General features: G+C 38.8%; 1 protein-coding gene across 2 annotated transcripts; it reads right to left on the bottom strand.

The window, feature by feature from the left end:
- Positions 1–2,015: 2,015 nt before the first annotated feature.
- Positions 2,016–23,060, bottom strand: LOC145485868 (ribosome quality control complex subunit NEMF-like). 2 transcript variants are annotated; one of them, XM_081464519.1, is made up of 32 exons: positions 22,902–23,060; positions 21,767–21,835; positions 20,202–20,304; positions 19,905–20,030; positions 19,350–19,495; positions 18,669–18,736; positions 18,220–18,309; positions 17,671–17,744; positions 17,094–17,161; positions 16,772–16,847; positions 16,219–16,359; positions 15,717–15,764; positions 14,879–15,039; positions 14,361–14,442; positions 14,078–14,139; positions 13,494–13,557; positions 13,311–13,399; positions 12,976–13,079; positions 12,228–12,595; positions 11,730–11,893; positions 11,194–11,281; positions 10,879–10,916; positions 10,002–10,101; positions 9,608–9,721; positions 9,221–9,298; positions 8,564–9,014; positions 7,913–7,956; positions 7,487–7,525; positions 6,715–6,821; positions 6,014–6,057; positions 5,578–5,657; positions 2,016–3,805 (listed from the first exon to the last, which is right to left on the bottom strand). In XM_081464519.1, the coding sequence occupies exons 1-32, from the start codon at positions 22,958–22,960 to the stop codon at positions 3,728–3,730; spliced, it is 3,423 nt and encodes a 1,140-aa protein (XP_081320645.1). In that variant the 5' UTR covers positions 22,961–23,060; the 3' UTR covers positions 2,016–3,727. The 2 variants fall into 2 exon arrangements, with proteins under 2 accessions (XP_081320645.1, XP_081320646.1); XM_081464520.1 differs by lacking the exon at positions 5,578–5,657.
- Positions 23,061–23,187: the final 127 nt, after the last annotated feature.

Here is a 23,187-nt window from a genome sequence, read left to right as displayed (position 1 = left end):
TTCGTAGTTAACGCATTTACTTTAGCGTCCACGTTTTTGACATAGCTTCCAAGGTTGTCGAGTTTTGTTTCCATCGCCTCCAGTTTTTTAAGGACAATGTCAAGTTTAGGCAACACGTCTTCCGCCATTTCTAGTACTGAATGCACTTCGTCTATTCCGCAATCCTCTTCTGACAGGTCAAGTTTCGATCTTTTATCTTCAGATGGTCGGTTATCCTCTTCGCTAGAGGTAGAGCTACTCTTTCTGCTTTTTCTTTTAAGTTTTTGAAATAAATCTTCCATTAAAAACTTTAAAAAACTCCCATAGATTCACATTAAGCCGGAGCACACAAAAGCGCGTCTACTCTCGCTCCATGCCCGACCCAGTCTCCTTTCCTGGGAAGGTCAGTTGTCAGTGAAAAGTTAGGGAGTGTCAGGGAATTTCCGCAAAAACGAATTATCGTGCCCATTTCACCTGGAACACCAACTATTCCGAGTTTCAATTCGATCTGGATTATTATCAACCACTTTATCATAGGCCTCTGGAGTGGGAGGATGAGGTCCAAAAAATACCTAGTTCAACCCCTTTTATCCCCATTAACAGTACACACCAACTTTAATTTTGCCCAAAAGCCAGCCTTGATCTATCTAATCAGAAAAATTTACACACTCCTCATATTCCTTGATACCAATGCCACCCTTTTGTTTTCGGCGGAGGGAGGGGGGGGGGGGGTTGGGGCTGGGGGGCAAGCGTAATATAATCTTGGCATTGTAATGCATCCCCCTCCCTCCTCCCCGTATTGGTAAAGTTGCATTACCAGCCTGAGTGGCCTACACCGTGCAGCCAGAGCTTAACCCGGGTTCCGTAGCATGAAGCAACTAAGGGTCTAATGCGACTGGGGAGGATGCTAGTCCATTATTTTATACAGCTGGTACCCATTTATACTCCTAGTCTGTGGCAACCAACATCGTTAGTAGCATCTTACATGGGTGGTATTTTAAATTTTGCTGCCTTAGCTTTCGCACACTACAAGGGAACGCCCACCATATGTAGTATACCGTACACGTAACTTGGGAACTCCTAATCCGGGGCAGAATCGAGCACCAAGTACGAAAACCCTGAGAGAAACTACATAGGGTTGCAACAGAAATTAAACGCTCAAAATATTAACTCTTTCTCCGGCCTCATTACCTACTGAGATCTGCTCATGCAATACTGGCAGTACAAAACCCTTACTAAGTACAATTACAACAGCTTTATCGTATTTTACATGAAGTACATTTAATGCAGGTTGCAATTCCGAGTACACATTGAAAAGGCGGTTAACTTTGAGTTCAAACTAGGCCTTTCGATCCCTCTTTGATCGTCTCATGCCTCGATGAAATTGAAAGTTTAAAGAACTAGGTCTCTGTTTAAAGCTATCCATGCAGTGAATGTAAACACCTGTTACTAACCGAGTTCAAGGGCCGTACTGTAAGTTATGGATCCTTGTTTTTCCCCCCTTCGATTAATGGCCCAAGCGCGAAGCGCGCGGGCCATCAATCGACGGGGAAAAAACGAGGATTCGTAACTTACAGTACGGACCGAGAAAACGAAGTTAGTAAGATATTTATTGTATCTTTACTGTGTGTCTGACTGGTTAGGGAACGATTTCTATTCACGCGGAACGGCTTCAAATTTCTGACGCACCTCGAAAACAAAACGAGTCAATTTGAAATCGTTTTTAAGTCATTTGCACGCTTAAATACCAATTTAGAGTAAAAGAAAGTTTTAAACTTTTACTTGGTATAAAAGTTAAGAACACTTGGCGATAATCACCAGACAGTTTGGCAACAAACCAACTTTAAATTCTAGCGGGCCGTACAGGAGAGTGCGGCCCGCTAAATTGGTCAATCACAACGCGCGTACTAATTAAGAAATATAATAAATTAGAAGTAATTTTCATTTATGTATTTGGTTATTCAGAAACAACGGAAAATAACCTACCAATTAAATCTAGGGATATCCAAGAAGCCTATTTTATAGGTTGCCTAAAAGCAGCACAGGTATGATAAGCATTTGGGTCTAATTGTCTAGTCTAATTTAAATTGGAAAATCAGTTTGCAGTTTTGGTTTATCTAAAGACAGCGATATCCTCTCTAAAGTAAGAAATTTAGGTTAAAATTAAAATCGCTCTTTAATTTACCCACTCCTAACGTTTGGACTGCTACTCTGGTGTAACACTTACCACACGACCTTAAAACCTATTATAGCCCTCCAAATATGGCCATACGCATTTTCACTTTTTTTAAACCAGATGCACACCCAGATCCTCTTCCCCTGATGTCCTTCAAACAAAAACTGAAACTAAATCTCATACAGTCGCATTTACAAATAAAACAAAAGCGTTATTTCGTTACTGAATATCCATTAAGTTTCAACTGGTACCCATTAAGTTCCTAACCCTGTAGTTATATTTATTTATTGCGACACAACTGCTTTTTTTCTTCCTTTTCTCATTTTAACCTTTACTGCCAACAACCTTAAATTCTAAATATTGAATTTTGTTACTCGGTTAGGTAAAGCAGCCTTTACTTCATCACGTTTGTAAATGTTTGGTTTAAAATAGGTAATTGTTGCTGTTGTTGTTTTTGTTACATTATCCTTGAATGGTTTTCAATCCTGAGAAAAAAGATTTATTTTAACCTCACTTCATTACTACAATGGATTGTAGTCTACGGACCACCCTACAAAATAGAATAAAAATAAGAAATAAATACTTCACTTATGGGTTATCTAATAGATTGCTCGTGTCGGCGAAATTTTGAGCATTACACCGTGCAAATGTAAGTAACACCCCCCCCCCCCCTCCGCTAAAAAAAAAAGCGTAAAAGCTTTTCTCAGCGTAAGGAGATGCCAATGGCAAAAAGAAGGTAAAATTGTTACCTTCCTTATGAGTCGTGGCTCAATCTGGCCATAGAAGATGTGTTTTAGGTCGTTCAAGCTTATTTGTATCTGTAATTATGAAGCCTGGAACGAGTTCACGAATCCACGAGAGAATGGCTGAACAAAATGGTGGACGGGAAAGAGCACAAATTTCGAGGCTTCCCGGAGGCTTCCTGGAGGCTTTCACCGTCTTTCATATCCAGTATGGCCACAGCAAAGGAAATGGCGATGTGTAATGATATAACTCGCGCCCGAGCCTGAACCCAAGAATGTTACATGTGCAAAATGTAACGTTCGAGCTTTCGCCGAAACAATCCATAACTGAAATATTTCCTTCTTATATTTATTCTATTTTGGGGGTTGGTCCGTTGAGGGGGTCCGTAGGGGTATTCCGTGGACCGGTCCATAGATAATCCGCGGACCCGGTCCGTAGTGGGCCTCCAGACTGGGAATGAAATTTAAAATGACTCTCATTGAAATTTCCTGCAGTAGCGTGTCATGTTTGATTGACAACTGCTAAAAATCGGCGAATAAACTGCGACACGATAATCTGCAAAGAAAACAATATCCAAGCTAAGTTGTTTTCAGTGTTCGACCTATTTTCGTGAAATAAAGCTGACAGAATACAATTTTAATACACAATAACCTGTCGTAAGATTATTGCAAAAATTAAAAGGTGCAATAAGCTGTAGACTTAAATTAAACCCTGAGAACCAAATACTATAAAATATTTAACACGGTGTGACTGAACGGAACAGTTTATTGATATTATTTCTTTGATAAAAACACTTTCCCGGGTGTCTTGCTATTTTATAAATACTGATCACTTTCGCTTCTTTTTCTGAAGGTTCGGTGCTGAAACTTTAACCTTTCCAGGAATGTATCGCGAAAGGTCATTATCCTGCAAATAAAAAAAATATCAATCGTTTCCCATCTGAACAAATTAAGCATTTCCCTGAACAAATATTACATCTGCCTTGAAACGAAAGGCAGGATCCTAAAAATCGATTCAACTGTGAGTGGAAGTTAAAGAAAGCAATTTCCCTCTTAGTCTTGCCTTGGAAAATAACTTGGCCTAATTGTAAGCTAAACGTTAATTTCAAAGCTAATTTCAAGCGGCCTTTTACATTAGCAATATACTGTCAACTGATTGAAAGTATGAATTTAAAGTAAGTTCAATTACAAAACATTTCATAGCCAACAGCTGATGGTTATTGCCTGAAACCGTTAAAACGTAGTGGCGCCAGAAAGACAGAATGACTCCAAGAGCTAATTGAAATGAAACCAAAACAATTTAGCTGCTAATACTAGAAGAAAATTAAAAATACGGTATTTGACACGAGCCCTCCAGATGCTAAAACATTCACGCTTACAGTGCATTTCTCAAACTCTCGAATAACTCACGACGGTGTTTGGATATCTGATCTTCATTAGGCCCCGTTCACAATACGCCGGAGGAATTTGAAAACGGAGGTTTCACTCTGAACGCATCAAATGTTTTTCTTCTGCACTACGCCGGAGAAATTTGAAAACGCAACAATTAACAGTTATTTTGAATTTGTGTTTGAGGAACTCGGGAAGGGGAATATCATAACCTCATCGTTTTTAGACTGTTCACAGTCCTCCATTTTCTCGTATTTTCATTCGATCGTTAAACGCGCCTCATCGTTTTTAGACTGTTCACAGTCCTCCATTTTCTCGTATTTTCATTCGATCGTTGAACGCGCCTCATCGTTTTTAGACTGATCACAGCCCTCCATTTTCTCGTATTTTCATTCGATCGTTGAACGCGTCTCATCGTTTTTAGACTGTTCACAGTCCTCTATTTTCTCGTATTTTTATTCGATCGTTGAACGCGCCTCATCGTTTTTAGACTGTTCACAGCCCTCCATTTTCTCGTATTTTCATTCGATCGTTGAACGCGCCTCATCGTTTTTAGACTGTTCACAGCCCTCCATTTTCTCGTATTTTCATTCGATCGTTGAACGCGCGGATAGAATCGAGAGAAAACTGGACGCCAGCGCAAAATGACTGGGTAGGGGAAGGGTTAGGCTTCGAGCTCGCTCGCTTTTTCTTTCGCGTGCTTCAACTAAATAAGAGAGGCTGCGAACAGTCCACATCGTTTTCGTAAAGCTTCGTTTTCAAAAATGTTTTCCGTTCACACAAAGAAAAAGCTGGTGTCTTCATATTCCTCCGGTTTGAAGAACGTTTTCGGAAAGCTCTGTTTTCGAGACGTATTAGTATGGACAGAAGGCTTAACTGCAGGAAAAAATTCCGTTTTCAAATTCCTTCGGCCTAGTGTGCACGGGGCCTTAATTAGTATAGATTTTTACGATTTTTATCTCTCCATTTTCTCCTTAGTTTTAGTTTTGGATTGAGAAAATATATCAAACACTCAAAACAGTATTAGACCACATTTCCAAACACCGGCGAATCTCGTCACAAATGCTCCGCTACGCGTCGCGTCGTATTTTTAACTCTCTTCTCGGTGTTTAAAAATGTGGTAAGACAAGGTCTCTTGTGTTTGATACATTACTTCATCTCCACCTATGGTTAGATCTCTCTTCAATACAGAATGACATTATTGAGAATCACTCTCTCAACAGACGCAGTGCAAGCGGATAAGAATGCATTGAGTCTATCGATTTATTATACGAGATCATTTTAATTTACCTTTAAACTTTTAATTAAGTCTTTCTCTCGTTGGGAAGCTTCTTTAGAAAACAGAAATGCATTTAACGCCGTCTTGGCCGCTGGAAAAAAGGATTTAAATTACTAATTGCATGCTGCACTTCTCTGCAAAACGATAAATATTAGAAAGCACAAAAGTGTTGTTAAAACTGTGTAAGAAGCAAGAAGCCTGTATACTACGTACTCAGTAATACTATTCTACTCAAACTTGGCGAGGAAAATCTCGTTTTCCCAAGTACATATTATTCAGAAGAACCGTACACTTATCGTTTTTCGCCATACATATTTCAGAATGTAAAACTAGAATAAAAAGAAAGTTAATTGTAGAATGTGACAGTGAAGTTAGTCCCCAGTCTCTCGGTATAAACAGCGGATGTGTTGCCCTTGAACCCAGCTAAGTCTAAGATTGGTTTCTTACCTTTCCCTCTGCGGGCAGTTCCTGGGGTGAGTTTCACTTTATACCTGGCAGGGAAAAATGTTTGACACCAAAATGTTTAAAAAGTCAACCATGTTATAAAAACGATCATAGCTCTGTGTCAAGGTCTACTGAAGAAGAAAGCCATTGCTTAGAAGTTAAAAGCTTCTCCCACCACTTCCCTGACTAGGTTTTAGAGACGTACCGAGGGCAACATGGGTCTGCAGATTAAACGAAGACTTGCGCAGCTTTCTCATTTTGTGTAACAAAATCACGAACTAGAACCTCATTGAATGAAAGTTCCTTTCGAAAAATCAACACCTAACTTCCTAATCTTTGACTTGAATTTAAAGAAGATCAGTCACAGCATTTTGAGTTATTTTGGCCTTGGACGAAAACCTGAAAATAGTAGTTTACTAAGATAGAAAAACACCAAAGAGATAATAATAAACCATAAAGGAACAAGGATGGTTAAGGATGGAGAAGATTAACACAGATTACAAACGACGAACTTGAAATTTCCAAGATGAACAAACCGACGTAATTCATATAATCGCTGACGATTGCTATAGTTCCTATATGTTGTCGTTTAGTGCGCAAATCTTAAATATACTTCGAATAACATCAATATATATGTCATGTAATTCCAATTCCATATTCAGTAACAATCCATTATTATTGGTGACAAATGTGAAGCATCTTACTTGTAATTTTGAACAGCCGTGTATGGAGCGCAAACAGGAATTGCAAACAGCAATAAATCTTCAGAAAAAGGACAACCCGTCAGAGAATCAAGCAACGACACGCCTTCCTGTAAACAAACAAAACACTTGCGGCTCATTCTTAGGCCCTGTCCACACTACGCCGGAGGAATTTGACAAGGAGGCTTCACTCTAAAAACGCATCAAACGTTTTCTGTCCACAATACGCCGGAGAAATTTGAAAACGCAACAATAACCGGTCAGTTTGGATTTGAGGTTGACGGAGACTCGGGCTAGGAAATCACATGATTATCGTGAAGTCAGTTTTCGAAAAGCTCCTTTTTCAAAACGTTTTCCGTCCACACCAAAACGCAAAAGCGGGCGATTTCAAATTCCTCCGGTTTGAAGAGCGTTTTCGAAAAGCTTAGTGTGGACACTACCCTAACTTCTCCTTGTCAGATCAATAAAACGTTTTCACATAACGTCAAGGCGGCCATGTTGGTATTCCCAAACGATAAAACTTCTCTCCTTTGGGAAATTATAATGCAAGCATTTCCCATTGTTTGGGAGCACTAACATGGCCCCATCAAAACACCCTACACACTGGAGGCACTTAGATGACGAAAAGAAATAACATTATCATTACCACCAAATTCTCATAACAACAGTGAAAGACATGTATGGGGATCACTAAGAGAATTGATATCTTGATCTTTCGACAGGAAGGGTTGAATAAACCAAAGTTTTAAACAAAGGAAATATCGTTACTACGTACTTTTTGTGGAAGATCTTCTGTCTCATCATCTGACGCAACCTGAATAAAAACAAGGTCAACATTTTGTGAATAAAGGAGGAAATATGCGGTAATCACTCAATCAGTCAGTAATAAAACTTTCTTACAAATCTCCGAAGTGTTGTTTACTTCCAGCCGATGAGCTGTGATTAGATCATAAAACTGGAGCTCCAACCAATCAGAGAGAAGAGTTTGTCTTACCAACCGCGGCTTCCACAGATTTTAGCACGCTTGACATCAGCCGCATGTTCTTAGCTCCTAGTTAAGGCCTTAGTGACTGAGGCATGACTTATTTCTCTATACAATTTGCAACAATCACTAGAAATCTACCCCTCTAGCTTATATCTTGCGATATGACTGACCATCACGCGAAAAAATCTTTACAAGCTGTAGTCTCGATATACTCACGGTATCTTTTTCCATTTCTTTCTCATCTGTCAACGACTTCTGACCTGAAAGCAACGATGTTCAGTCAAAACTATCCCTTGATTCACATGCAGGAGCAGCTTATGACAGGCACAAACAGCAGCAATAATAACAAGAACTGCGTTTTCTCGCGGAACGAGGATGTTTACCAAATAGAAATCTGGCGAAACAACTTTGCACCCAAATGGAGAAATTGATATGAAATGAAATGAGATGTAGTGAGAACTTTCATACAATTACGTTAGCTAGAAGTATGCCGAGTTGAAGTCGTTAGCTTTTCATAAAATCACTAGAATACGCCTCGGGTAAGACTTTTCTTTCCCTCGATTTCTCTCAACCAGCTTCCGCGTTTATCCTTAACTCGAAAATCGCGCGTCATTAAAAGAGTTCAGTCACGGGATTTTGAGTTATTTTGGCCACGTACAAAATTACCTTTAAACTTAAGGAAACCTGAAAATAATAGTTTACTAAGATAGAGAAATACCACAGGGATGATAATAAACTATAAAGGAACAAGGATTTTAAAGAATGGAGAAGATTAACACGGATTACAAACGAAGAACTTGAAAAATTTAGGCCAAGCTTTTCAAGAAGCGAAAACTGTGACGTAGCACCTTTAAGCAGCGACCGTACCTTCATTATAAACAGCTCCCACTGAGTTTTCCTCTACATTAACTTGACTTGACATACTTAATTCTTCAGTAGATTTATCCAACAAGTTCGCTTTTTCTTTATTCGTTGTCTCGTTATCAACAACCAGGTTTTCTTTATTGTTTTCATCAACTCCTGTTTCTCCACAACTGCTTGAATTTTGGCCAGTAAAGTTCCCTTCATTGCCTTCACTTTTATCGATACCCTCAGTAGATTGGACGTTATTTTCTTGATTTAATTGCATTCTTCCTTGTTCCGCAGATAAATTATTTTGTTTTGACATCTCGACTTGGTCTTTGTTTGTCTGCACATCCTTCTTTCCGAGTTTACCGCTGACCGGCCTGTTGGCTCCACCTCCTCCTCCCCATCCTTTCGCGCCTTTTTTTTCTTTCTTTCTTTTCTCTGCTTTGCTCTCCTTTGCAGGTCCAGCAGACTTAATAACAATACGAAGAAAGGGCAGCATTAGATAATCATAAAAGATATTGGACATTTACCCGCTCGAGAAATACACAGGTACTTGGGACAGGAATAATAAGCGACGTTGTCGAAGCTGACGCCGTTGTTATTTTCTCAACCTATTCAATGTTTGAGTTAATTCTTCTTGTGAAATCAAAAGTAACATTCAAAAACAAACCCTACCGCCAGTATTTCCATCTTCATCTGTCGTTCCTCTTCGTCCTGTTCACCATATTTCTCTTTGATCTTCTTAAGTTTTGCCTTGAAGAAAAAACAAGTTTAACCGAACTGTTTTTTTAACTTTTGAGTCTGTAGATGGAACTCCAGTATGTGACAATTCAAATGAAAGCTATTGAACAGTACTTTCATGTGGTACTGTTTATTATGCTGTACAAAGTGGTTCTAATTTTTGAGTCTGTGGATAACACCCTAGTGTGTGCCATTCAAATGAAAGCTACTGGAACAGTACTTTTACTTGTTACTGTTTCTTACCCTATGCACCGTGGTTGTTGTCACTTTTTTTTGGATGAAACGCGTGTAAGCTTGTCAAAATTTGGAAAGCGTATTTACCTTCTTTCCTCTCTTGGGTGCCGGTTGCTGTTGTTGTTGTTGTTGTTGTTGTTGTTGTTGTTGTTGTTGTTGCTGCTGCTGCTGTTGCTGTTGGTCACAGCTATTACTAGATTTCTGTAGACAAAATGAATTCAGTAAATTTAACTAGCTTTAACAATCATCAGAACCTAATTTCCTCTCCAAACTTTATTAAAGAAACATGCATGCAGACGAAAGGGGTTAAAAAATTGATACTCAACTGAAGAGAAAACCGTTTGATGTTTTAACAATTCTCCTAATCAGCGCCATAAGAAGTTTAAAGCGAGTAACAAGGAGAATTTGCATGTTGAAATCAGAACGTTACGGGCCAGCGAGTTAACACACGTGGAACATGAAGACGGCGGTTTTGGGCCACCTTATTTGCCTGCTCGTTTTCTTCTTCAATTTCGTCATCTTCTTCTCTCTCCTGAGTAAGATCGTCCTCAGCTTGTTTGCCCTTCTTTTTTCGGTTTTCCCTGAGGTCAAATCAAATTTAAATTTAAAATAGGAATACGGTGCTGTAAATTGTCAAATAAAGGTATCTTATTAACCAAGCGCGAGGGACGTGTGCGGACTGAGTGCAGCGATGTCCGTACAAAAAAGACCGAGGACCAATGTTCGCCCAGCACGGTCCTGAGCAAGAGTGATCTATTGGACCGGCATGGCAATGGAGCAATCTGATTGGTTGATTTTAGTTATTGGCCCTCTGAACTAACTTAGTCGTGTAATAAATATAATATCTCGAATAGAACGTTACATACATCACGATTACCGCAAAACAACTCTACACTCGTATTCTTACTTGGGTGTCGAAATGTAATTGGTTTTGCATTACCGCGCAACAAAACCAACCGCACGCTCGCACACGTTTTCCCGCGCCGGCTACACATGTCGGCTACATGTACTTACTATGAGTTTTGATTGTTTCATTGGACTGTCTATGTCCTTTGTGATTGGGCAGAGTGATAACTTTAGTTTTGGTTTTACGACACTCAATTGAAAACCGCTCTAATAGCACGTAAAGTAATGTTTGTATCAGGTAATCAACCTCGTCCCAGGGTCTCCCATCTTCCCGTCCCATCCAGCGAGCGTAAAGAAGAGAACCTGGGAACGAGGTTGGCAGTGACTTGGGTTTGAATTTTTGCGCCAAGTAACAACCAATCAGAGAGGCGGATGTCGGTAGAGTTACGTTACGAGTATGGAAATAGAGACGTTTGCTTTCTCGGAGTATAACTGCAACTTAAATAAGTTACCTTCTCTGTTTCTTTGTAAGCCACTGTTTGTTCGCAGGCTGAAAAAGAAATCAGTTAAAAATCAGGTAACTTAAACATGAAGATTTAAAAGTCACTCAAATTCCGACGTTTCTTCGTTCGTTCGTATTTTTTGTCGAAATAGAGAGCAATGTCAAGCGAAAAAGCAGTGAAAAAGTAGGCCTCAATCTTAAACAAAAAAACAAGGGCCGGGGGTTCAATGGTGATTTAAATTCCGTTTTGTTTTAGTCCAAGATCCTACCTAATGAAGGAAGTTACTGGCTTGAGATCCAGGAGACAACTTTCGCGAAGCCATACCTGTTTGGTTTGCTCAAAAGAATTGATTTCCCCTTCCTCGCTGTCTTGACGGCTGCTACTTCTACTTGTACCACGCTGAAGTTGTACTCTAACGAACAAAACAGAACAACAACGCTGCAAAATCTACGATTACCCAGAAAAAACTGGAGTAGGAGAGCCGTATTTATACACAAACTTCTAGACTATAAGCAATCCCTCTTTCGCTTGGTCCATCGAACCAAAAGTGGGACTACGCGCATGTTTCATTATGCCCACAATGTTCTCTTTGGCGCTCGTTTAGTTTAAAGAAAGAAAAATTAACACACCCTTCTTTAAAATTTTTTTTTTCGGGCGAAGGGACCGGACTTTCAGTCCGGGCAAACTGACATCGGGCGAACTGGCTATCGGGCGAAACGACCCGCTACCCCACTCGAATTCTTTAAGGAAGGAATAGTGGGGAGGCTGGACGAAACATCTTTCTCTCTGGGAGTTTATACTACATCCGATATAAGACGTTATCATCACTGAAACAAACGTGAAGCAAGTGAACTATTTACTTTCCCTCCTTGGTGAGTTGTATGTCAATGCTAGTGTCAGGGAACAAACTGTTTTGCTCCTCCTCGTCCTCTTGATCATTTGTGTCTTGTACAGCAGAACTTGGTTGATTTTCATCGTCGCCTTCATCACTGGGAACAGACAGCTCTTCTTCTCCTTCGACACCCTACAAAAAGTCATGTTAAACAAGAAAAAAGTACGTACAAGAGGCGATGAGTATTTAGTGCGAAGGACAACCAGGATGACCCGGGTTTGAGCCCTGGACAGCATCACTAACATCTAACTCTCCAGTGCCTCTCTTTACTCGGGTGTCGAGAGTACACATGAGTACCGGTGAAGTGTTAGTGTAAAATGCTAGCGTGACCTTCCATGGATTAGTACTACGGCCATGGTCTACTTTACGCGTTGGTCTTTTTAAGCAAAACACCATTTAGACTCGATTTTTTTAGTCTCTAGCGTGCTATAAAAAGCAAAGAAAGCAAAAACGTGCAGGATCTTACCTCGACTGTTTCAGTATCCTCTACAGTTCGGACTCTCCTCTCGTTTAAGTGATTCTCGATGCACGTTTCATCAAGTTTAAACATAAAACCAAAGCCCATCATCAGGTAACAAGGTGGCAGGAAGTTCTTTTTGCCCCTTATCATGAAGCTCCCTGTGGTGAGGTACTCTCCCGTAGGTGCTGTCTTGGACACCTGTGAATGATGCACCCACCACGCTGAGGTCACGATTCGTGCCTCCCATGCTGCACTATATGATACCGCCATGCACCCGGCTTCATTCAGGGTCTTTGGCGGGACTGGCTGGCCCGTGGGGTTCTTTATTATAACACTTGTGGCACCGTGAAGATCTGCGTGCACGTACTGATCGCCTGTGGAAGAAAAAAAAATCATCAACTAAAAACTAACAATCAGAACTCGCACAGGAAAAAAGTAGTCAAGTGTCACCATGCACCGACAAACATGTAACTCAGATGTAAAGGGCGGGAAAACATGCAAGCGTCGCCAAAGGCGGGAAAACATGCAAGCGTAAATGCAAACATCACCAAGGGCGGGAAAACATTTAACCGTCACCAACAGTGGGAAAACATCTAAGGTTACCAAGGGCGCGAAAACATGAAAGCGTCGCCGAGAGTGGACAAGTATGCAAGTGTCGTAGAGGGCACGAAAACATTCCAGCGTCTCCAAAGGCGGAAAAACATGCAAGCGTTACCACCAGTAGAGAACAACAGACTTCGGCTTGACCGCTGACCTGGTTCTAAGTGTCTTTTGACCACAAGTTCGTTTTGTTGTTGATCACGTCCGCCGATGACCAGATAATTCTCAGAACTAATAAACCAAAGAAACTTCTCAAACCTTGAAAGTAAAAAAAAAAGATTTAGTACATCAACTGCTGCCAAGATTTAAATATTAAACTATCCTAATAGGATCTCATTACCTCATATTTTAGTGTTACATTTAGATCTGAGAATTTAATAACACATCAAGACAATCCCTTTTTGATGGTTGTCTTTACCCTCATCACCTGCTTGAAGATAATGTAGTGACATTGTAAAGAGATATTAAATGTTGACCAGAAATTCTTACCAGTACGTCTTCCGAGCTTTCTTTATTCTTGTTGTTGTTTCAACTTCCTTGAGAGTTTCCTTTGTTTTTCGTTCTGCTGATTTCAGGGCCTAAAATTGAAAACGATTCTTAATCGTCTCAGAATCAGCCTTAAGCCAAAAAGTTGCAAATATTAAATGGATTGGTAAGACTTCAGGAACTCACCTTCTCGGAGGCATCTATTGTTTTCTGTTCCTTTTTAGAAGAGAATTTCTTTTTATCATAAAAGCTGAAAAATACAAAATGGGACAGATTTACAAGAAGTACGCAAACTGGCAACGTTCTTCACAGTGAATAATAATAAACAAACCACGCCTCACACTTTTGTGACGTTTGTAAAACTTGAATGAAAACGTTTGTAAAACTTGAATGATGGCCAACATTGCAGGGATAATCACGGAGACCTCAATCGTCACTAGATCAGGAAAAGTTTGTAGCTGGGACTCTTTTATTCACTTTATGTTAAAAAGTGATTTTTCTGAATACAGTCCCACTTGACGCAGAGATTATCGGACCTAATTTACAGGCTGTTAAGTAAAGATATTTTTTAATAGTCACTCAGAGGAGGGGAACTTCTAACTATTTTGGTTGGATTCCTACATCTGAAAATAAAGTGTGTGAGAGCTGCTAGGTCACTTGAGGAGAATGACCAAGTAAGTTTCACACCATACAGCTGACAAAAACGTTTCTAAATTATTCAGATATGGGAGATTCCGATTAAAAATAACGTGTACTATAGTTTGCTCTACCTTCGTGCGTTTGCATATGCAGATAAGGCCAGGTTGATATCAACTTTTGTAAACTTTGGTCCCTATAACAACAACAATAAAGTAATATATAACTTTAAAAAACATCAACTACAGACATTCTCAAATGTCAATGAAAATGATGCACATATATCAATATCAAGTGTAGCCAAAAGAATTGTCTGATAATTGAACAGAAAGACATGGCTGTAGTATTAAATCAATTTTTAAGCCAAACAAGAGGCATTACTTGCATGCTAAATTCAGATTATAATTCAATAATTACCCTTTTCTTCTTCTTCTTCTTTTTAGTCTTTTCATCTTCTTCCTCATCATCAGAGTCAGAATCAGAAAAATCATAAGGGTTTCTATTCAATGAAAACAGTTAATGATGAATATGATATTATATTGCTCCAGACCTGGAATTTTGTCCAGAATAACATTATTATAACCTAACCTGTTACTCTCACAGTACCTCTCTCCACCCAGGTGTATAAGTGGGTACCGGCAAACTTAATGCCTTTACGTACCTTACTTTACCTAACCTGATATATTTCATTATAAGAGCAGAAATACGCGAAATACGACGTCAACAGTAAAAGTAGTGGAGAGTGACACAGAGACCAAATTAAGAAAAGTTCACCAGAAAAATGGCCATGTAATCAACTGCGGGCAGCCATTTGTCCCTGCTCACATTTTCACTTTGTAGTTAACAAATTTAGAGGCTTTAGAAGGTAAAACAGCCAAGCAGAAGAAGTCAACACCTTAAGAATTATTGTATAAGGCAATAGTTATATACCGGACCTGAGGTTCATAGTGATATGGTTAGTTTCCAGTTTAAGTGCAGCAATAGCACATGCTACTTGGTCCCCCTGTGACTGGGCTTCCTTCACTATGCTGTTAATTTCAGACCAGTCAATCTGATTGGCGATGGCACTGTTGACAATCAGAATGGCCTTATCCACCTGGAAATAAGAGCTAATTGTCACTATAAGCACATATTAAGCAATGTTCCTTACAACATGGAAGAATCAACAACAGCTCTGATAGGTTTACATCTATAAGAAAAATAAATGAATTTCAGGTTCAATATTTTCAGTTATATGGAGCAAAGCCTCTTAGAGAGAGCAAATGCTAGTTGTGCTAAGTGGCTGGGCCATGCTGATAAATATATTGAAAAGGGGAAGAAATAAGACACTCAGTTGTGTGTGTACAAACACACACAATCAAAAAACGAAGAAACCTTAGGTATGGGCCATGCACTCATTAACAATACTAAAATGTCAAGTACACATACATCAATGAACCAGTAAACAGTTGGAAATTATCATTCTTTTAAGAGATTTTTGAAGCAAGTATGACCCCTGGATTTGAGATTTTCTTCATCAGGCTTTCATTGTTTTGCACTGTTAAAACACACCTCTCTGAAAGAACACCATTTGTTATAATGGTTGCCCATCCTCCATGTCATGTAACAATGCATAATGCATATGTTGTATAACAACCAACTAGCTAGTACATACTTTGTACACGCAGATCAACCAGCAGACACACTAATGGGTTAATTTTGATCTATCAACCTATCTATCAACCATCATGAGAAAAATTAATTCAATGATTTGTTAAATTAATGCCAACCCACCAGTGGTAAATTAAGCTCCACAAGTTCTGCTTTAAGCATGTCCAGATCCTGAGAACAATCAAGTCACACCAAGTTCTGTTAGTAAATGTGACAGCAAATGCATGCATGTTAGCTGTAACTTACTGCATGCCAAATTACTCGGTGCAAAAGTGTACCTCATGTTACAGTCAGGCCACAGGGCTTGAGAAAAACTTGAATTCCAGCTTCCCCTTTAGGGAAGTAACCCTCAAAAATTATTTTACTTGCCCTGGGCAAGTCCTAGTTTACTTTTTTTATTTAGTAGACAGATGGCCTGCCTGGGCTCTTTCCCATTGGGCAATTGAGAATAAAAAGTTACCTGCAAGCACAGCAGGAAAATCTACTTCCCTTGGGCGACCAGATGGCACTTTTTGTGAGCCCTGTGGCTAGTACAGTATGGTACACTGTATATGTGAGCTACTATCAAATTTACAGCCCACTTTAAGATGAGTAGACCTACTATCTACATGTAGAGTCTACCTACCTGAGACTTTTGCAGTAACTCAATTCTCCTTTCATGATCTTTTCTAACATTTTCTAGCTTCTTCATTGCAGTTTTTTCTTGAGACAGAGCCTTCATATCAATTTTTTGACTTTCCATCTTTGAGAAGAACTCGTCCACTGCCTGAAAGTGCATTCAGAGATTAAATATTTGTTAAGCAGTCATGAACACAGGCACCACAGAGGCACTGCTTATGGTTACTCCAGACAGCCAGTACTCTAATTTTTAAATTAATATCATATCTTCTGTAATTAGTTACAAGGCAAGAGAGAGTACAAAATATAGATTGCTGTTGTTGTTGTTCTTGTTGTATTCACTGGAAAAATGCATTAAACCCATTAAATTGCACAAAGAGAAATTTGACTGAACTACTTTTCACCTTTATCAGTCCTTAATGTGCCAAGGGACACACCTGCGAGATACTTTTAGCATATGATTTATACATAGAACTGTGCAAATGGAGGAATTAAGGACTTTTTGGGAGAGAGGTTGAAGAATGAAGTAATGGAACAAAAACAACTGTGAAATGTATTACCTTGTCAAATGATGGAAACTCCAGATATGGTCCTTTCTTGTGTTGATTTAGTAAGAATGGGTAGAATTCTTGATACCTAAAACATCATGTACAGAATGAAAGAAGAAAAAGCTAGTTTATCAAATATAATATCAAATGAATATTTGTTATGAAAATAAGTCACCTGAACATGAGCCCCAAATTCCTGGTAAAAAAACTCTGTTCATCACTAAATAGTCCTTCTGGTAATCCCCCTTCCTCCCAGCCCTCAAGTGCTGTCATTGTTTGCACCTCAAATTGAAAAATTCACCCGATTCACCCAGCTCAGATGAATTTAACTTACGTGAGGAGCTCATCTTGAACTTCACCATTGCTGGATGGCTTTTGTTCTCTTTTTTGAACAATAACTCCCTAAAAAGGAAAGAAATTGTTGTTAAAAGTTTAAAAAAAGTTAATGGAGGGAAATGGTTAGAAAACCTGGCAAAGTTCTTTATTGTACATGTATGTTTTTGTTGGCTATTTTGGAGGTTGACCTTGCACAAACCCTGACAAAACACAAAAGTTGGTTATGTGTGCTCATACAACTAACCAATAGAAGCACTGCGAAATCTAAAGTAATTCATGCATGGTCTATGAGCATAAAACAAAAGATGTGCAGGGTCAAGGACCTTCCAACATAAATCTTAGCCTGTTTGTCTGCTTCTTTTAATGTTTACCAGCCTTCCTAACCATTTCTCTCTATTAACAATGAAACAACTGACAACAGAAAGAACAGAGAACAAACTTTTTTTAACCATTCAAGATAATATTGTTATCAATTAACAATTCACATTCAAAATTATTTTTATTTTTTTACACCTCACTGAAATATCTAAGATCCACAAGTACAGCATGTAATAAATCAAAATGACAATTCTGACCTTGCATTTTGCGGTTAGTGTCAATTCAAGCAAACTTTCTGCTTTCTTCAGTGATTCCATAACCTTCGGAAGGTCTAAACAGAGAGGACATGATGCAAATCAACTGTTATGTATTTCTAAAAATTACTCATAAATGTCTGTGATTGGTGAACATCAGATTAGTCATTTTGGGAAAAAAATCTTATCTCATCTACATTAGTACTCTGAAATAAACAACAACAACAACATACTTTCTCTATCTGAAAACTCTTTTGTTATGTTTTGCTGTAATTCAAAATGTCTGCAAAAGTAATATAATTAATATTCTTGATAGGATCAATGCACAACGGCATGCATGTTCATACAAAAATTATTCATTTAATAACAAATTAGGATTTGTGTACTTATACATAGAGGAGGGCTTATAACTCGTTGCTAAATATGTACACATACACAAGTCAAGCTGTACAACATCTTGTATACAGGTACTCAACCACTGCTTCACTGGAGAATCACACAGTACTGATAGCACATCATAATTGTACATTTTGGCTTTAAAGGCTTACTAACCTTCTTCAAAATTAAATCCTTTTCCAATCTTGACATTTTCAGGGAATCCTTCTTCCATGAGGCAATGCTCCAATACAGCTGCACCATAAACTGTCAGTGAAATAGATCACTAGGATGTATAGTCACAATCATAAACAGAAAGAAATGTTAAAAATAATAACAATAAAAGGTTTGAAATATATATGGTACACCTGTACATGTACCTTCAGTATGACCACAGTATCAAGAGCTAGTTTGGCCACATACAAAATTACCTTTAAAATTGAAGGAAACCAGAAAAAGTAGTTTACTAAGATAGAAAAACAACAAAGAGATAAAAACCATTAAGGAGCAAGGATGGTTAAGGATGGCAAAGATTAACATTGATAACAAACAACGCACTTTAAAAATTTAGGCTTTAAACTTTTCAAGATACACAAACTGTGACGTAGTTCCAGTAAGTATCTTACCAAAATGTGGGTTTAACACCTTCTTTAACTCCATTCCCTCCTTGCTTTCTGTTAAAATGTCGTGTAGTCTAAAAGTTGATTAAAAAGGAGTAATAATTTACTCAGTATGTTAGTGAAAAAGTTTCAGGTATTATTAATAGCAAAGCCTCCTTACTTAAGGTGGTTCCCTATAGTTTTAGGATTGCATGTGCACATAGGACGAAAGCTCATTCACAAGTAATCTGCATGTGCTCAAAGGAAAACATCAGTGTTTTTGCCGACTGTCACCTGACAGTCAGTTGGCCGACAGTTGGCCGACAGTTGGCCGACAGTTGGCCGACAGTCAGCCAACAATTGGCCAACAGTCGGATGACAGACGGCCAACAGTCAGCCGACTATTGGCATGCAACTACATGTACTGTACTTAGAGAGGAAATCACATCAACCATAGTTGGTTTTCATGCAGGTCCTCTATCCTGGTTGAATTGGAATTTGGAGATGTTGGTTTTTGTAGAGGGAGGAAAACCAGAGAGCCCAGAGAAAGACCCCTGAAGCAAGGCAAGAACCAACAACAAACTCAGCCCAGATATATTGTATAGCACTGGGCCGGAATTGAACCTGGGCCACGTTGGTGGGAAGCGAGCACACTCAGCACTGCACCATCTCTATCTAGCTCATTAAATCACACAATACACAATCTACCTTTCTAGGCTCATCAATGGCTCTCTTTGCCTTGCAGAATTCACAGGGTATTTTTCTCGTACAGCAAATCTGACATCTTCAGTGTCTGTTCTTGTTCTTAGAAGACTCAAGATTGTGTATTCAAAATCAGTCAGCACAATGTTACCCTGAAATACATGCAAGTGCAAATGCAATGAATACGTTATAAATCAACTAGTTATAGACTGATACAGTAAATCTTTACTGGCAAGTTTATACAACAAAATCATTACTGTTGCTAATTTCTTGTTTAAGTTTAAAATTTGCCCAAAACACAACAATGGAAAAATTGTTGGAGATAGATATCACAGTTAATTTTTTGATCTCAGTTAACTTTTGATTTCAACTATAATGTGGTTCATTTTCTCCTACCTAGTTTTCAATTTATCCCTAGTCAAGGACAGTTTGTCTGAGAGCATGTCTCAAACCATTCTCAAGAGATAATAAGAAACATTTCACCATGACAATAAGTTTCATGTAGAAATATTTAATTCACCCACATTCTAAGTTTATGTAAACAGAGTAAAAATGTTTTACCCTGTCATAAAGCTCGACAATCAAGTGATAGGCTGCTTCATCTGAACCAAACTGCAAGTCCACAATACGATCAATACCCAACTGACTGATGTTCACAAGCCTTCGAGATCGGATATGCTTACGGCACTGAAAACAATTAAGATAATTTCATAATAAATTTCACTGAATAATGATTATGAAAGCTACCAACAACCCTGCCACTATGATAAAAACTTTTCAAGGAGACATGAGCATCAACCAAATCTCCTCCTGCAGTAGGTTATAAGACATGACTGTCAAAAAATAATTTCCATTTACCTTCATTGAAAATCCAGATGGCATCAAATTTTTGGGCCACTCAAATTCTGTTGTGTTTATTCTGTTACCAGACTCAACCAACAACATGACTTTTACATCTGTCCTTTAAAATTCAGTAGGAAAAAATTGTACCAAGTTAGCAAGAACTTGTACAAAATTAATTGAATCCAAATGATTTCTATTTTTCAAAATACGCTTTATCATGATATGATATTTTATCATCTGGTTATCATGATATTTTGAGTTTAGCAGCTTCATTGTTTGAGAAGACGGCTAATTTTGCCATCTTTTGTAAAGAATGTACTAAAGGCATCCATGGTTGAGTGTCGATCGATACCCTTGATCAACCCTCGAGCAACCCTCAATCGACATGCAATCAATACTGGATCAACACATTGGTTGACACTCGATTGATACTTAATCAACATTCTGGTCAAACATCGGTTGAGAGTCAACTAATTTTCGCAGACACGCAATCAAGTGTCGATCGATACATAAGGGTCAATCAACACTCCACTGTATATCGACCAACACTCGATTGAGTGTCAATCAGGTGTTGATCACATTGATCAAGTGTCAACCTGGTTTCAACCGAGTAGCGATTGACATGTTGATCAAGTGGTGATCAAGATTGCCCGAGTGTTGATCACAGGTCGATCGAGAGTATTGATTGACACTCAACTATGGATGCCTTTAGTACACATGATCCACAAATTAGACAAATAGCCCAGTAGGGTAGCTGGTCAAGATCCTAAAGTAAATTGTATATGGTGATTTTTGCTAGCTACATTTGACAATCCTGTTTACACAAAACAGTTCTACAAAAAAGTGTTCCAAAAGAACCTTCCTCTTTTGCAAGACAACTTGCATATTAAAAAATCGCAGGGTTCCTATATGACAAGATCAGATACTGGTAAAATCTGTTTCAGGGCAGGAATTTTAATGATCCATCTCAACAGATTTTCGTACTTAAGCAATCAATGCAACAACTATTCAATTAATTGTGACAGTAAGGACTTAAACACATACATGTGGACATCAGCTAAATTAAATGTTTCCCTACACCTCCACCATTCCCTTCCCTTACCTACTTAAAAAATTAAAAACAGTGAGAAACATAGCCTGCTAAGCTTTAGCCCAGGGGGGAAAGGTACTCCCAGAAAAGTTGGGTGGGGGTGTGCGGCCCACTTCCCAAAACCCTTATCCTATTTATGACCAAAATCTGTGATTTTTCCTACCCTATTTATGACCTGGCCAAAAATTCAATACCCTATTTATAACCGTTGCGGCTGGCGCAGTTGCCTTAAACTTAAGTTATGAAGGGCTTTTCTTGACGTTCTTGTTGAAAACAAAGAAAAGGTAGCTTCTTCTAAGAAATGTACCCAATTAAACACTAGAGTGCTAAAACCATACCCTATTTATGACCAAAATGGCCAAAATCGATACCCTATTTATGACTAAAATGACTGAAAAACCCTACTCTTTGGGGCCGCACATACCTATATAGCCCATATGAGGGAGTATCCCCCCAGGAGCTTTTGCTGTTGTAATCTCAAGCTACTTACTTTCCCAGTCTAATCAGGTAGGTCTTGCTATCAATGTCATAAACATTAGCCACTCTCATACCTAGAAGACTGCCACAAAAGGAAAATAACAGATATGCTTAAGTATAAATTCACCAAGGTTAGTAAGGTAGTGAAATAACTTGGTGAATGTTACTATAATTTAAGCTATATATTATCATAATTTGCAATTGGCAAAGCTCTGTGGAAGAGCACTGAACTTTGATATGGATATTGTGGAATATATAGAATTTATTATTTCTTTTAATATTTAAGCTTACGATAGTTTAATATATTTATAGGGGCCTTTAGCAGGGGTTTCAATAAAAGCTGGTTAGAGGAGGTCTACCACCGCCTGTAGGACCCCTTACCACTGTCTGTTTGGATTTCATTAATGAAAATAAAAATGATATCAATAAAAAAAAGCAAATACAACAACAATGATGACCACTGAAATTTTTAAATGCTACAAAAAAGCGGGCAAAACAGACCCAAGGCCAAAAAACTGAAGCGCACAAGATAATTTCAACGTCCTGCGATACACTATAAACCTGAAGCCTCGACATCATGACAAAGCAGACTCTGGGACAAACTCTAACAGGAACCAGTCGTCATCAACCGGTAGGAATGATGTTATCATTTCTTTGGATTGATTACCTTTATGCAAAGAATAATCCAATAATTGCTGAATATTATTGTAGTTTCATTCGAATCCGTAGAATAAACAGCTTTTGACACATTGTTTTAAGTTAGTTTTTACAATAACTTTCAGTGGATATCAAGAGTCACTAAGAGATATCTGCCTAGAAAGGTATTCAAAATGCACCTCTTTGCATCAAAAAATTAATAGTTAGTAAGAAAAAATCCTGCTTTGTGGTCAATAAAAATACCCATCAACAGCATGCTTTCTGATGCCCAGAACGCTGGAAATCGCATTTCCGAGCTTCTAGATTTCAAATTTTTCTTGCGGGCGGGGATGCCCCCAGAGCCCCCTAGGGGAAAGGGGCCTTATGGCCCCTTTAGTGGTCACACCCGCCTATTACACCTTCAGTAGCCGCTTTTAACTAATGTTATTGAAACTCCTGCTTTAGTCACAAAAGTCCTCAGTTATTATCATGAAAGCGTCTCTACTTCTCACCTTTCTCTTAGTTGCGTTATTACTGCACAGAGATCTACTGTCGTGAATCTATTCTTCATCTTGGCGACACAAATTCGGGAAAAGAACAAGAAAAACTACGTGAAAATACACGAACAAGATAGATTTTTACTTTCTCGCCGATTCATCCGCCATGTCCGCCATATTGGATATTAGTTGCACATGGCTTTCAACAGTAAACCGCTGGTGAAGAGAGTCCCTTGGCATTCTCGTCCCCAGAGGCCGCGCCCCTTTTTCGGTGCTGAACTGGTCCCCCAAGTCAAGTTAG

Source organism: Orbicella franksi, chromosome 4 (assembly GCF_964199315.1).
Source record: "Orbicella franksi chromosome 4, jaOrbFran1.1, whole genome shotgun sequence".
NCBI classification, from domain to species: Eukaryota; Metazoa; Cnidaria; class Anthozoa; order Scleractinia; family Merulinidae; genus Orbicella; species Orbicella franksi.
The sequence above is the reverse complement of the archived record's forward strand: the minus strand, read 5'-3'. Positions and strand labels throughout refer to the sequence as shown.